This window comes from Eschrichtius robustus, chromosome 6 (genome assembly GCF_028021215.1).
Source record: "Eschrichtius robustus isolate mEscRob2 chromosome 6, mEscRob2.pri, whole genome shotgun sequence".
In the NCBI taxonomy this organism is placed as follows: domain Eukaryota; kingdom Metazoa; phylum Chordata; class Mammalia; order Artiodactyla; family Eschrichtiidae; genus Eschrichtius; species Eschrichtius robustus.
In genome coordinates, this window is record NC_090829.1 from 79,863,418 (window position 1) to 79,878,623 (window position 15,206).

At 35.4% G+C, this 15,206-nt stretch overlaps 1 protein-coding gene across 3 annotated transcripts in view; it reads right to left on the bottom strand.

Moving 5' to 3' along the window:
- The window catches only part of STXBP5L (syntaxin binding protein 5L), a 359,862-nt gene that overhangs the window by 305,891 nt on the left and 38,765 nt on the right, over positions 1-15,206 (bottom strand). For all 3 annotated transcript variants that reach the window (XM_068546656.1, XM_068546655.1, XM_068546657.1), the window contains exon 2: positions 5,676-5,773. In XM_068546656.1, the coding sequence (XP_068402757.1) occupies positions 5,676-5,773 (98 nt within the window). The remainder of the gene's footprint in view (positions 1-5,675; positions 5,774-15,206) is intronic.

A 15,206-nucleotide genomic window follows, 5' to 3' on the forward strand; every position in this document is an offset into this window, starting at 1 on the left:
AGGACTGGGGTTGGCTGCATTAACACAGCCTGAAGGGGGCTAGTGCACCACAGCTAGCCGGGAGGGAGTCCAGGAAAAACTCTGGACTGGCCTAAGAGGCAAGAGACCATTGTTTCGGGGTGTGCGAGGAGAGGGGATTCCTTCCCTGTCTGCCCACAGAAGGCAGAGCACCACCTAAACAAACTCCAGAGATGGGCACGAGCTGTGGCTATCAGCTCAGACACCAGAGACTGGCATGAAACACTAACGCTGCTGCTGCAGCCACCACGAATACTGTGTGCAAGAACAGATCACTATCCACACACCCTCCCCCCAATCCACTCCCTGGGAGCCTGTGCAGCCTGCCACTGCCAGGGTCCCATGATCTAGGGACAACTTTCCCAGGAGAACACACGGCATGCCTCAGGCTGTTGAAGTGTCACAGTGGCCTCTACTGCCGCAGGCTCACCCCACATTCCAATTATAATGACCATACCCCTCCTTCCACACTGCATGAGTGAGTCAGAGCCCCCTAATCAGCTGGTGCCTTAACCCCATCCTGTCTGGGTGGGAAGAGAAACCTGAGGGCAACCTATACACAGAGGTGGGGCCAAAACCAAAGCTGAACCCCAGGAGCTGTGGGAACAAAGAAGAGAAAGGGAAATTTCTCCATGCAGCCTCAGAAGCAGCAGATTAAATCTCCACAGTCAACTTGAGGTACCCTGCATCTCTGGAATACCTGAATAGACAACAAATCAACCCAAAATTGAGGCGGTGGACTTTGGGAGCAACTGTAGACTTGGGGTTTGCTGTCTGCAACTGACTTGTTTCTGATTTTTATGTTTATCTTAGTATAGTTTTAAGCGCTTGTTACCATTGGTGGATTTTTTTTATTGGTTTGGTTGCTCTCTTTTTTTTTTTATTACTTTTTTACTTTTTTATTTTAATAGTTTTTAATTTTAATTATTTACTTTTATTTCTTTATTTCTTTATTTATTTTTAATTATTATCTTTTTCTTTTTTTCTTCTGAGCCGTGTGGCTGACAGGACCTTGGTACTCCAGCCTGGTGTCAGGCCTGAGCCTCTGAGGTGGGAGAGCCGTGTTCAGGACATCAGACCACCAAAGACCTCGAGCCCCACATAACATCAATTGGCGAGAGCTCTCCCACAGATCTCCATCTCAGCACTAAGACCCAGCTCCACCCAATGGCGAGCAAGCTCCAGTGCTGGACGCCCCATGGCAAACAACTAGCAAGACAGGAACACAACCCCACCCATTAGCAGAGAGGATGCTTAAAATAATACTAAGTTCACAGACACCCCAAAACACACCACTGGATGCAGCCCTGCCCACCAGAAAGACAATATCCAGCCCCAGCCACCAGGACACGGTCACCAGTCTCCTCCACGAGGAAGCCTACACAAGCCACTGAACCAAACTTAGACACTGGGGGCAGACACCAAAAACAACGGGAACTACAAATCTGCAGTCTGTGAAAAGGAGATCCCAAACACAGTAAGTTAAGCAAAATGAGAAGACAGACAAATATGCAGCAGATGAAGGAGCAAGGTAAAAACCAACGAGACCAAACAAATGAAGAGGAAATAGGCAGTCTACCTGAAAAAGAATTCAGAGTAATGAGAGTAAAGGTAATCCAAAATCTTGGAAACAGAATGGAGAAAATACAAGAAATGTTTAACAAGGACCTAGAAGAACTAAAGAGCAAACAAACAATGATGAACAACACAATAAATGAAATTTAAAATTCTCTAGAAGGAATCAATAGCAGAATAACTGAGGCAGAAGAACGGATAAGTAACCTGGAAGATAAAATAGTGGAAATAACTACCGCAGAGCAGAATAAAGAAAAAAGAATGAAAAGAATTGAGGACAGTCTCAGAGACCTCTGGGACAACATTAAATGCACCAACATTTGAATTATAGGGGTCCCAGAAGAAGAAGAGAAAAAGAAAGGGACTGAGAAAATATTTGAAGAGATTATAGTTGAAAATTTCCTTAACATGGGAAAGGAAATAGTCAATAAAGTCCAGAAAGCACAGAGAGTCTCATACAGGATAAATCCAAGGAGAAACATACCAGGACATATATTAATCAAACTATCAAAATAAAATACAAAGAAAGAATATTAAAAGCAGCAAGGGAAAAACAACAAATAACATACAAGGGAATCCCCATAAGGTTAACAGCTGATCTTTCAGCAGAAACTCTGCAAGCCAGAGGAAGTGGCAGGAGATATTTAAAGTGATGAAAGGGAAAAACCTACAACAAAGATTACTCTACCCAGCAAGGATGTCATTCAGATTCGATGGAGAAATTAAAACCTTTACAAATAAGCAAAAGTTAAGAGAATTCAGCACCACCAAACCAGCTTTACAACAAATGCTAAAGGAACTTCTCTAGGCAGGAAACGCAAGAGAAGGAAAAGACCTACAAAAACAAAGCCAAAACAATTAAGAAACTGGTAATAGGAACATACATATCAATAATTACCTAATGTAAATGGATTAAATGCTCCAACCAAAAGACATAGGCTGAATGGATACAAAAACAAGACCCGTATATATGCTGTCTACAAGGGACCCACTTCAGACCTAGGGACACATACAGACTGAAAGTGAGGGGATGGAAAAAGATATTCCATGCAAATGGAAATCAAAAGAAAGCTGGAGTAGCAATTCTCATATCAGACAAAAGAGACTTTAAAATAAAGACTATTACAAGAAACAAAGAAGGACACTACATAATGATCAAGAGATCAATCAAAGAAGAAGATATAACAATTGCAAATATTTATGCACCCAACACAGGAGCACCTCAGTACATAAGGCAAATGCTAACTGCCAGAAAAGGGGAAATCGACAGTAACAAAATAATAGTAGGGGATTTTAACACCCCACTTTCACCAATGGACAGATCATCCAAAATAAAAATAAATAAGGACACACAAGCTTTAAATGACACATTAAAGAAGATGGACTTAATTGATATTTATAGGACATTCCATCCAAAAAGAACAGAACACATTTTCTTCTCAATTGCGCACGGACCATCCTCCAGGATAGACCATATCTTGGGTCACAAATTAAGCTTTTGTAAATTTAAGAAAATTGGTATCATATCAAGTATCTTTCCTGACCACAATGCTATGAGACTAGATATCAATTACAGGAAAAAAACTGTAAAAAATACAAACACATGGAGGCTAAACAATACGCTACTAAATAACCAAGAGATCACTGAAGAAATCAAAGAGGAAATCAAAAAATACCTAGAAACAAATGACAATGAAAACAAGATGACCCAAAACCTATGGGATGCAGCAAAAGCAGTTCTAAGAGGGAAGTTTATAGCAATACAATCCTACCTCAAGAAACAAGAGGAATCTCAAATAAACAACCTAACCTTATTCCTAAAGCAAGTAGAGAAGAATGAAAAAAAAACCCAAAGTTGGCAGAAGGAAAGAAATCATAAAGATGAGAGCAGAAAAAAATAAAAAATAAATGAAGGAAACAATAGCAAAGATCAAGAAGACAAAAGCTGGTTCTTTGAGAAGATAAATAAAATTGATAAACCATTAGCCAGACTCATCAAGAAAAAAGGGAGAAGACTCAAATCAACAGAATTAGAAATGAAAAAGAAGTAAAAACTGACACTGCAGAAATACATAAAGGTTTGTGACCACCTAGAGGGGTGGGATAGGGAGGGTGGGAGGGAGATGCAAGAGGGAGGCGATATGGGGATACATGTATATGTATGGCCGATTCAGTTTGTTATAAAGCAGAAACTAAGACACCATTGTAGAGCAATTATACTCCAATAATGATGTTAAAAGAAAAAAAGAAATACATAGAATCATGAGAGATTACTACAAGCAACTATATGCAAATAAAATGGACAACCTGGAAGAAATGGACAAATTCGTAGAAAAGCACACCCTTCCGAAACTGAACCAGGAAGAAATAGAAAATATAAACAGACCAATCACAAGCACTGCAATTGAAACTGTAATTAAAAATCTTCAAACAAAAGCCCAGGACCAGATGGCTTCACAGGCAAATTCTATCAAACATGTAGAGAAGAGCTAACACCTATCCTCTCAAACTCTTCCAAAAAATAGTAGAGGGGGGAACACTCCCAAACTCATTCTACGAGGCCACCACCCTGATACCAAAACCAGACAAAGATGTCACAAAAAAAGAAAACTATAGACCAATATCACTAATAAACATAGATGCAAGAATCCTCAACAAAATACTAGCAAACAGAATCCAACAGCACATTAAAAGGATCATACACCATGATCAAGTGGGGTTTATCCCAGGAATGCAAGCATTCTTCAATATATGCAATTCAATCAATGTGATACACCATAATAACAAACTGAAGGATAAAAGCCATATGATTATCTCAATAGGTGCAGAAAAAGCTTTCGACAAAATTCAACACCCATTTATGATAAAAACTCCCCAGAAAGTAGGCATAGAGGGAACTTACCTCAACATAATAAAGGCCATATATGACAAACCCACAGCCAACATCGTTCTCAATGGTGAAAAACAGAAACCATTTCCTCTAAAATCAGGAACAAGACAAGGATGTCCACTCTCACCACTATTATTCAACATAGTTTTGGAAGTGTTAACCACAGCAATCAGAGAAGAAAAAGAAATAAAAGGAATCCAAATCGGAAAAGAAGAAGTAAAGCTGTCACTGTTTGCAGATGACATGATACTATACATAGAGAATCGTAAAGATGCTACCAGAAAACTACTAGAGCTAATCAATGAATTTAGTAAAGTAGCAGGATACAAAATTAATGCACAGAAATCTCTTGCATTCCTATACACTAATGATGAAAGCTACAGTAATCAAGACAGCATGGTACTGGCACAAAAACAGAAATATTGATCAATGGAACAGGAAAGAAAGCCCAGAGATAAACCCATGCACATAGGGTCACCTTATCTTTGATAAAGGAGGCAAGAATATACAATGGAGAAAAGATAGCCTCTTCAATAAGTGGTGCTGGGAAAGCTGGACAGCTACATGTAAAAGAATGAAATTAGAACACTTCCTAACACCATACACCAAAATAAGTTCAAAATGTATTAAAGACCTAAATGTAAGGCCAGACACTATAGAACTCTTAGAGGAAAACATTTACAGAAACGGGATGACACTAAAACAAAATTTGGGAGGAAATTCACAGCCCTACAGGCATATATTAGAAAAGAAGAAAGTTCTCAAATCTGTGTCCTCAGTTTCCACCTTAAAACACTAGAAAAAGATAAAATGAAACCCAAGATTAATCAAAAGAAGGGAAATTTAAAAAATCAAACCAGGAATCAATGAAATAAAATATAGGAAAACAATACAGAAAAGCAATGAAACCAAAAGTTGGTTCTTATGAAAATCAGTGCAGCTGATAAGCTTCTAGTCAGACTAATCAGGAAAAAGTAGAAGACACAAATCACCAATATCAGGGATTTTAAAAGGAGCATCAATACTTATCTCACAGACATTAAATATATGCCAATAAATTTGATGATGTGGGTTACTCATTTCTAAAGAAACAATAAACTTTATTTGGTCATAAATATTTCACTTACCTAAATATTTAAGGAAATGTAATTGGTATTAGTATAGCAAATAACGAACCAAAAATTAAGGATACATTCGTAAAGCACCAGTTCTCGTCCCAATAGCCAAGATTTTCTGAACTGGATCAAAGGCTAATGCTGTGGGCTGATAAGGAAAACCATGCCGAACTGTCTGAAAGAGAGAAAACAGTGAAAATAGTCATCAGGGAAATAAAAATTAAAATCACAACAAGATACCACTATCCAACCACCAGAATGGCTAAAATAATTATTTATTTAATTTTTAAAAAATTACTACCAAGTATTGTTGGTAGGAGTGTAAAATGACACAACCACTTTAGAAAAATGTGCTATAGTTCTTTAAAAACTAAACATATACCTGTCCTATGACCTAGAAATTCCACTCCTATGTATGTACCCAAGGAAATGAAGAGCATATGCCCACATAATAATTTGTATAAGTATGCCCCTAACAGCTTTATACATAACAACCTACAAACAGCCCAGGTGACAATCAACAAGAGAATTCAAAAACAAAACTGTGGTATACGCATACAGTAGAATACTACTCAACAATTAAAAGATAAAAACTAATGACAGAAGCCAAAACATGGATGATTCTCAAATATATTATGCTAAGTAAAAGAAGCAATACACAAAGAGTACATATAGTATGATTACATTTATATTAAATTCTAAACAAGTAAAACTAACCTATGGTGAAAAAAATCAGAACAGTGGTTGACTTGAGGAGAACTGACTGGAAGGGGTATGAAGGAACTTTATTGAGTGAAGGTAATAGTCTATATTTTGACAAGGTTGGAATTACACATGTGTATACTTTAGTCAAAACTCATCAAACGTTACAATAAAATTTGTGACTTAACATATAAATACATATATGAGTGTTCCAGTATAATTCTTTCAACTCCTCTGTATGTTTGAAAGCTTTCATAATAACACAGTGGGAAAGAAAGGAAAGAAAAATATAAAGAGTTCATAATATCACAAAAGAGATAAGACTAACATGTAAAAAAGGAATATGCAATATTAGACAGGAATTAATTTCAATATGAAATGTGCTATAACTTTTCAAAAAAAATAGAGGACTCACATAGGTCAGGATAAAAGGGATTCTATACCTTGTTCAGACACATATTTAGTGCTCTAAAAACTATTTTTAATGGAAATAACTTTATAATAAAATATGGCTTCTGTAAATATTTGAAGATGAAAAGATTAACTATAGCATGTAGTTTATCTAAAACTCATTCCCCAGAGAAAACACAGTAAGGAGTTCATTGCATAAACTCATTTTCTTTTAAAGCATATATAAACATATATGCATATGCATATTAACTAATATATAACCAGATCTGTAATCTGGTTTTCTCACTTAGCAGTATATCATAGAAGTATTTCCACAAAAAAATATGTTTAGATGTATAATGCGTCAACCTATTTAAAGGGTGCAGAATTTATTATAGTATGAATATACCACAATGTCTTTAACCAACCAACTACTGTTCTATAACCTCCAAAGAATTCTCAACTAAGTTGGTTAAAAAATTATTACAAAGAAAACCCATTTTCTATTCATGATCCTTAACTGAGGTGTTTCCCTTTTGATTCTGAACTGTCCTTCTTATTTTAACTTATAAACAGAATTGTCAACAGGAAGATATTCATAATCTTCATGCAGATCAATGTGGATAACAATAATCAGAATACAGTTCCTCTCAAAAAAAATTAGAACAGGTGGGAACACTTCCCAACTCATTCTATGGCCAGTATTACCCTGATCCCAGAAACAAAGTCATCACAAGAAAAGAAAACTAAATATCACTAATTCTTAATTAATATAGGTATAAAAATCCCCAATAAAATATTAGCAAACCAATTCCAGCAACATATAAAAAGGAAACACAATATGACTTGGTAGAATTTATCCCAGGAATGCAAGGTTGGTTTAACATCAAAAAATTAATGTAATATCCTATCTCAATAAAACATAGGACAAAAATCACATGGTCACCTCAATAGATGCAGAAAAATTATTTTGGAAAATCCAACACCCATTCACGTTAAAAAGCACTGAATAAATAGAACTGTAGAGAGCTTCCTCAATCTGATAAATGGCATGTACAAAAAACCAACAGCTAACATCATACTAATTAGTGAAAGAATAAATGCTTTCCCTCTAAGATCAGGAATGAAACAAGTATGTCAGCTCTTGCCACTTCTACATCCTATCCAGGGCAATTAGGAAAGAAAAAAAGAAAGACATCAGATTTTTTTGAAAAAGGAACTAAAACTATATGCAGATGACATGATCTTGTGTATCTAAGCCTAAGAAATACACTGAAAAATTATTAGAACTAATAAAGAAGTTAAGCAAGATTTAATGTACAAATCAATTATATTTCTATATACTAGCAATGCACTATCCAAAAATGAAATTAAGAGAACAATGTCATTTACAATAGCAACCAAAGGAATAAAACATTCAGTAATAAAATGAACAAAAGAAGTACAAAACTTACATGCTAAAAACTACAAAACACTTTTGAAAAAAATTTAAGACAACCTAAATAAAAGGAAATGCTTCTCATACCCATGGATTAAAATACTTACTATTGTTAAGGTGACAATACTCCACAGATTGATCTTCAGAATCAATGCAATCCCTAACAAAACCCCAGCTGGCTTTTTTTTGCAGAAATTGACAAGTCGACCCTAAGATTCATATGGGTATTCAAGAGGCCCAGAATACCAAAATGATCTTGAAAAGGAAGAACAAAATTGGAGCACTCACATTTTTAAAATTTAGACAAATCTACAGTAATCAAGACAATGAGGTACTGGCATAGGATAAACGTTTAGATCAATGGAACAGCACTGAGATTCCAGAAACAAATGTTCACATTTTCAGTCAGTTGATTACTGTCAAGGGTGCTAAGACAATTCAATGAGAAATGAACAGTCTTTTAACAAATGATACTGCAACAACTGGATATCAACATGCAAAAGAGTCAAGTTGGACTCTTATATGTACAAACTAACTCAAAATGGATCATAGACCTAAATGTAAGGGCCAAAACTATAAAAATTTTAGAAGAAAACATATGCTTAAATCTTAGTGACTTAGGATTAGGCAATGGTTTCTTACATATGACCCCAAAAGCACAAGCAATAAATTAAAAATAGATAAATTGAACGTTGTGAGAATTAAAAACTTTTGTGCTGTAGAGGATACTATCAAGAAAGTAAAAAGACAACCAACAGAATGGGAGAAAATATTTGCAAATCATATATCTGATAAGGAATTTATATCCAGAATAAATAAAGAACTCTTACAACTCAATAATAAAAAGACAAATAACTCAATTTAAAAAATGGGCAAAGGATCTTAATAGACACTTATCCAAAAATATATATATAAATGACCAATAAGCACATGGTAAGATGCTCAACATCATTAGCCATTATGGAACTGCAAATCATATCCACAATGAGCTATAACTGCATACTCACTAGGATGGCTACAAAAAAAGATATTAATACAGGTTGACTAAGATGTAGAGAAATTGGAGCCCTAATACAGCTGGTAGAAATGTAAAATCATGTAGTGTCTTTGGAAAATAGTTTGGCATTTCCTCAAAATGTGAAATAGAGTTACCCTATAACCCAGGGATTCCACTCCTGGGTATATATATAACCAAGGAAAATAAAAAAGAAATCCATATAAAACTTTTATACAAATATTCATAGCAACATGACTCAAAATATTCAAAAAGTAGAAACAACTCAAACATTCATCAACTGATGAATGGATAGATGAAATTTGGTATGTCCGTACAATGGAATATTATTCATCAATAAAAGAGACTGAAGTATGATACATGCTACAACAGGGATGTACCTTGAAAATGAAAGAAGCCAGTCATATATTGTATAATTCCATTTATATAGAATGTACAGAATAGAAAAGTCTATAGAGAGAGAAATTATTGGGTTGGCCAAAAGATTCATTCAGTTTTTTCTGTAAGATGGCTCTAGTAGCTCTTAGTCATCTTTAACTCCATTCAAAATAATTTTGTTAGATTGTATGTGACAGCTGTCATATCAGTGTATATTTTAAAAAAGCCATCAAAATTGGTGAATTTTTGTGTAGCCATTTTAAAATTGAAGATGGAAGAAAGAAAGCAACATTTTCAGCATATTATGCTGTATTATTTCACGAAAGGTAAAAACGCAACTGAAACGCAAAAAAGATTTGTGCAGTGTATGGAGAAGGTGCTGTGACTGATCAAACGTGTCAAAAGTGGTTTGCGAAGTTTTATGCTGGAGATTTCTTGCTGGACGATGCTCCACGGTCAGGCAGGCTGGTTGAAGTTGAGAGCAATCAAATCAAGACATTAACTGAGAACAATCAATGTTATACCACTCGGGAGATAGCCGACATACTCAAAATATCCAAATCAAGCGTTGAAAATCATTTGCACCAGCTTGGTTACGTTAATTGCTTTGATGTTTGGGTTCCACATAAGTTAAGTGAAAAAAAACTTCTTGACCATATTTCCGCATGCAATTCTCTACTTAAACGTAATGAAAACGTTCCGTTTTTAAAACAAATTATGACGGGTGATGAAAAGTGGATACTGTACAATAATGTGGAATGGAACAGATCCTGGGGCAAATGAAATGAACCACCACCAACCACACCAGAGGCCAGTCTTCATCCAAAGAAGGTGATGTTGTTTATATGGTGGGATTGGAAGGGAGTTCTCTATTATGAGCTCCTTCTGGAAAACGAAACAATTAATTCCAACAAGTACTGCTCCCAGTTAGACCAACTGAAAGCAGCACTTGATGAAAAGCATCCAGAATTAGTCAACAGAAAACGCACAATCTTTCATCAGGATAATGCAAGGCTGCATGTTTCTTTGACTACTAGGCAAAAACTGTTACAGCTTGGCTGGGAAGTTCTGATTCATCCACCATATTCACCAGACATTGCACCTTCAGATTTCTATTTATTTCGGTCTTTACAAAATTCTCTTAATGGAAGAAATTTCAATTCCCTGGAAGACTGTAAAAGGCACCTGGAAAAGTTCTTTGCTCAAAAAGATAAAAAGTTTTGGGAAGATGGAATTATGAAGTTGCCTGAAAAATGGCAGAAGGTAGGGGAACAAAAGGGTGAATACGTTGTTCAATAAAGTTCTTGCTGAAAATGAAAATGTGCCTTTTATTTTTACTTAAAAACTGAAGGCACTTTTTGGCCAACCCAATATATTACTGGTTGCCTAGGAATGGGGGAGAGGGGCTCTGGATAATGGGCATTTACTGCTAATGAGTACAGAGTTGCTTTGGGGGTGATGAAATGTTCTGGTGGTTGTTACATAACTGTGAATATACTAAAAACCAGTGAAATGTATGCTTTAACTGGGTGAATTTTATTTTAATTTGAAAGAAAAAATACTGTTCTCCTCAAGAATATCAAATATTCTGATATTGCATCATCAGACAATGTATACAATAAGAAGTTAGGATCAGTTGGGATACCTGGCTGATTTCAAAAGAATCAAGGCTATCAACTGGAATGACATAGATGCAGTAAAAAAAAAAATTAAAGCAGAGAAAAATGTAGGACAACTGAGTCTGAAGACAACTTGTCAAGGTCAAAAATTCTCAATTTTAGACAGAGTCAGAAAGGGTTGTTGAAATACTATAGTTTATGTTCACTTGGTGAAATAAGCAAAGCTGATCACCAACAAATAAAATGAGGTTCTTAAATATCTAATTTTTCCTAATATTATTTTGTTTCTCTTGCTTTGTTTTACTCTCTGTATTCGTCTGCTCAGGCTGCTATAACAAAATACTGGATAGCTTGAACAAGGGCAGTATGAGGCAAAGAAGAACTCATATTAGGCCTGGCTGACTGGGCTTAATATTATCATAATATTTCAAAACAGCCTCAAAACCACCTATGACAGAGACTGTCTGTTGTTCCCCACTATCTTCTTCTTCCCTTTTTCTATAGTACTAAAATTTTGAGTTCAGCACATGGCAATCCAGTTCACACTATATTTCCCAGCCTCCACTGCCTAGATTAGATTCTAAACAAAGGAATGAGAGCAGAAATGATATAAACCCATAAACATAAGGGCAAATACAACTTATTTTTCTCACCTTTCTACTAATTGGAAAATGGATTCAATGGCAGGAATTGGATCAGCCATCTTAGAACATGAGATGAAAGCCATATGTCAAGGACAGTAGAGCACCAAGATAGAAAGACCTTGTTGGGTTCCAGATACCATAAAGCCATTGAATCAGTCCTTGGTTGCTTAATCTTAGACAGATTTCATGAAAGAGAAATAAACTTCTACATTGTTTAAGCTGCAGTTATTATGGCTTGTTAAAACATCTTAACTGTCATCCTAACACCCAAACCAACCATTCATTCGTAAAAAGAAGAAAATATTTATTAGACCACCAAGTTAGTTTATGGGGAATGTTCCCTAGTATTGCTCATTAGTCTGAAAAATGAAAGAAGCAAATATGGGACTTCCCTGGTGGCCCAATAGTTGAGAATCAACCTGCCAATGCAGGGGACACGGGTTCAAGCCCTGGTCCAGGAAGATCCCACATGCCAGGGAGCAACTAAGCCCATGTGCCACAACTACTGAACCTGTGCTCTGGAGCTTGCGAGCCACAACTACTGAGCCCACGTGCCACAACTACTGAAGCCCTTACACCTAGAGCCGGTGCTCTGCAACAAGAGAAGCCACCTCAGTGAGAAGCCCGTGCACCACAACAAAGAGTAGTCCCCGCTCGCCGCAACTAGAGAAAGCTCGCGCACAGCAACAAGGACCCAATGCAGCCAAAAATAAATAAATTAATTAATTTTAAAAAAGATACAAATATGGCTTTTGATTCTATACTACTAGAATTCCAACTTGCTACCGTATTGGTGATTCATGCTTATATTTACCATATCTCTATACTATTGATGTGCCAAAGCTATCATTTCTATAATCTGAGCATAGAACTCCTAATATCATATACCAGTTTTCATCTAATAACATGAATGCAACAATTGAAAACTACCAGATATAGAAAATAAAACTACCTATAGATTACAGAAGATAAAATATTACAATTATGAAATAAATTTATTCTATTTAAAATTCCTCTAGATAGACGATTTGCCTCTAAATATTTATGATTACATAATATGTACATTTTCTGATATAAGTTCACTTGCCTGGTTAGGTCTACAAATGTTACACTCTGGGGAAAGGGTAGAGTGGGGTAAATCATTCCTGATCTTGGATCCAGAAACTGGAAGTTAACCACAGTCTCAAAATTTGTTCAGTAAGTCATAAAGTCATATAATCTGAGATAAAATATCTGGGCTATTCTACTACAGAAAAGAACATTCACATGGACACACATATTTTGGTAAGCAAAAACCAATTATTACTGTAACTGTGGAGCAACTCCCATTGATGGGAAAATTCCCTCAATTTCAATGATATTTGTTTCCAATAACAGCCAAATTACTTGAACTTTGAGGGTTTTTAGGGATATGTGTGTATGTCCATAGCTCTTCTCTAAATGTGATGTCATCTTAGATCCCTGAAAATATTGCTGAATGATTTCCTGCTCCCTTGGATGAAGAATAAGACTAAGAGAACTATGATAGGCATATGACACCATGGAATGGCATAATGGTAACAAAAATAACAAGTCCCTATGAAACCCCGTCACTTTGCGATAGAAAGGTAAGATTGTTCTATATGCACAAGTATGGCAAAATACCTTCTCATGCAAATGCCATTGGCAATTGATGTATTGGTACCAGTTTCTCATTAAGACTTTTAAATCTCTTGAAAGAATGAGAAAACCACCATGCTCAAAGATCTAAAAGGCAGTTGATATTAAAATTAAAGGAGAGGGACTTCCCTGGCGGTACAGTGGTTAAGACTCCATCCTTCCAATGCAGGGGGCGCGGGTTCTATCCCTGGCTGGGGAACTGAGATCCCACATGCTGCGTGGCGTGGCCAAAAAATTAAATTAGAATAATGCCCAAATATACCCCCATTTTATAAGATATTTGGAAGTAGATATAACAGAAATGTGATTTTATGATTAATATTTAAAAATTTTATATCCTATTTTCTTTTTTCATTTTAGTTTTATTTTTATCAAACTCAATCATGCCACATAATTTAAAAGGTCAGATAATGCTATAGGACATGTCACGAAAATTAGAAATAATCTGTCCCCTTCCCTTGCCCATTTCCTGCTTTCTAGAGGATCTTGTTGCTATTTGTTTTGACATTTACCTAATGTGTCTGAAAATAACATTTTTATATTGCTATTTACTGACTTTTCAAAAAATTCTCTTTTTTCTCCCACCTCCTCATTACACATACAAGCACACTTGCCATATCCCTATCTTCTCAATAAATCATAGCAGTTAGTGTTAACACTCTATTAATACTGCTCTCTTAGTTTGCCTCACAAATGTTTTATTCCCTGAGGTTACATTTTTTTAAGTTGCATTTGCTAAGTTTTTATGTGCTTTTGTCACTAATTCAACCCCAAACTTTTCCCCAATTGCCCACATTATCTTTCAGTATGTTAAACACAACAGGTATATAGATTCAGAGAGAGGAAGGAGAAAGAGACAGAGAGGGAAAGAGAGAGAAAGGGACAGACTATTTACATAAAATTCAAACAATCCTTAATGACTTAAAGCAAATCAGCTGTTGCCTGTGTCCAGGAACAGAAAGAGGGATGGGCTGCTGCAAAGGCCACAAGTGATGAAAATGTTTGTCTTAGTGATTTCACAGGAAACACATCACATAGTACAGTATACATAATTTCAGATTGTTTTAAGCATTATAAAGTAAATAATTATGAATATAGGTACAAAATACTAAACAAGATACTAGTAAATCCAATCCAGTAATATATACTAACAATGATAAACCAAGACCAAATTATTGTTTATCCCCAAAATTTAAGTATGTACATATACCTCATATTTCATTTGTTACTAACATATTTCATCCTTTTCTTTTCCTTAATTTAAATTTTAAGTTTTTGAGACCTTAGCCTTGAAACTGGGGGCACTTCTGCTTACAAAATAAACCTTGACAAGATACAGACACAGAAAAGCAAATAATATTCTTCATCATATAAATGTCTTTGCAAATGCCATTTCTAAAAAGGAGCCTATACCTTACAGATTGATGCTACCTCTTGTGAATACAATCTTTAGTTTTTAAGCAGTCTCTAATTCTGATTGGTTGTTTTATTTATTAATGTGTTCCCCTGACAATAATATTTAAATTGACATAGCATTTTCAGAAAAATATAAATACATGTGAGTTTTCTTTATAAAGCCAGAAGATCATTAGTACTTTTTCTTTCATAAGGATGGAAGAGAAAATAAAATTTTAAAGTATGTCTCTGTTGGGTTTAGATAGAGTTTGGTTGCCTAATCTCATTTAAATTAACACAAAGACAGCTCAATATCAGGATATGTACTGACATTCATTAAATCAACAAATAAAAAGATAAAACCTCAA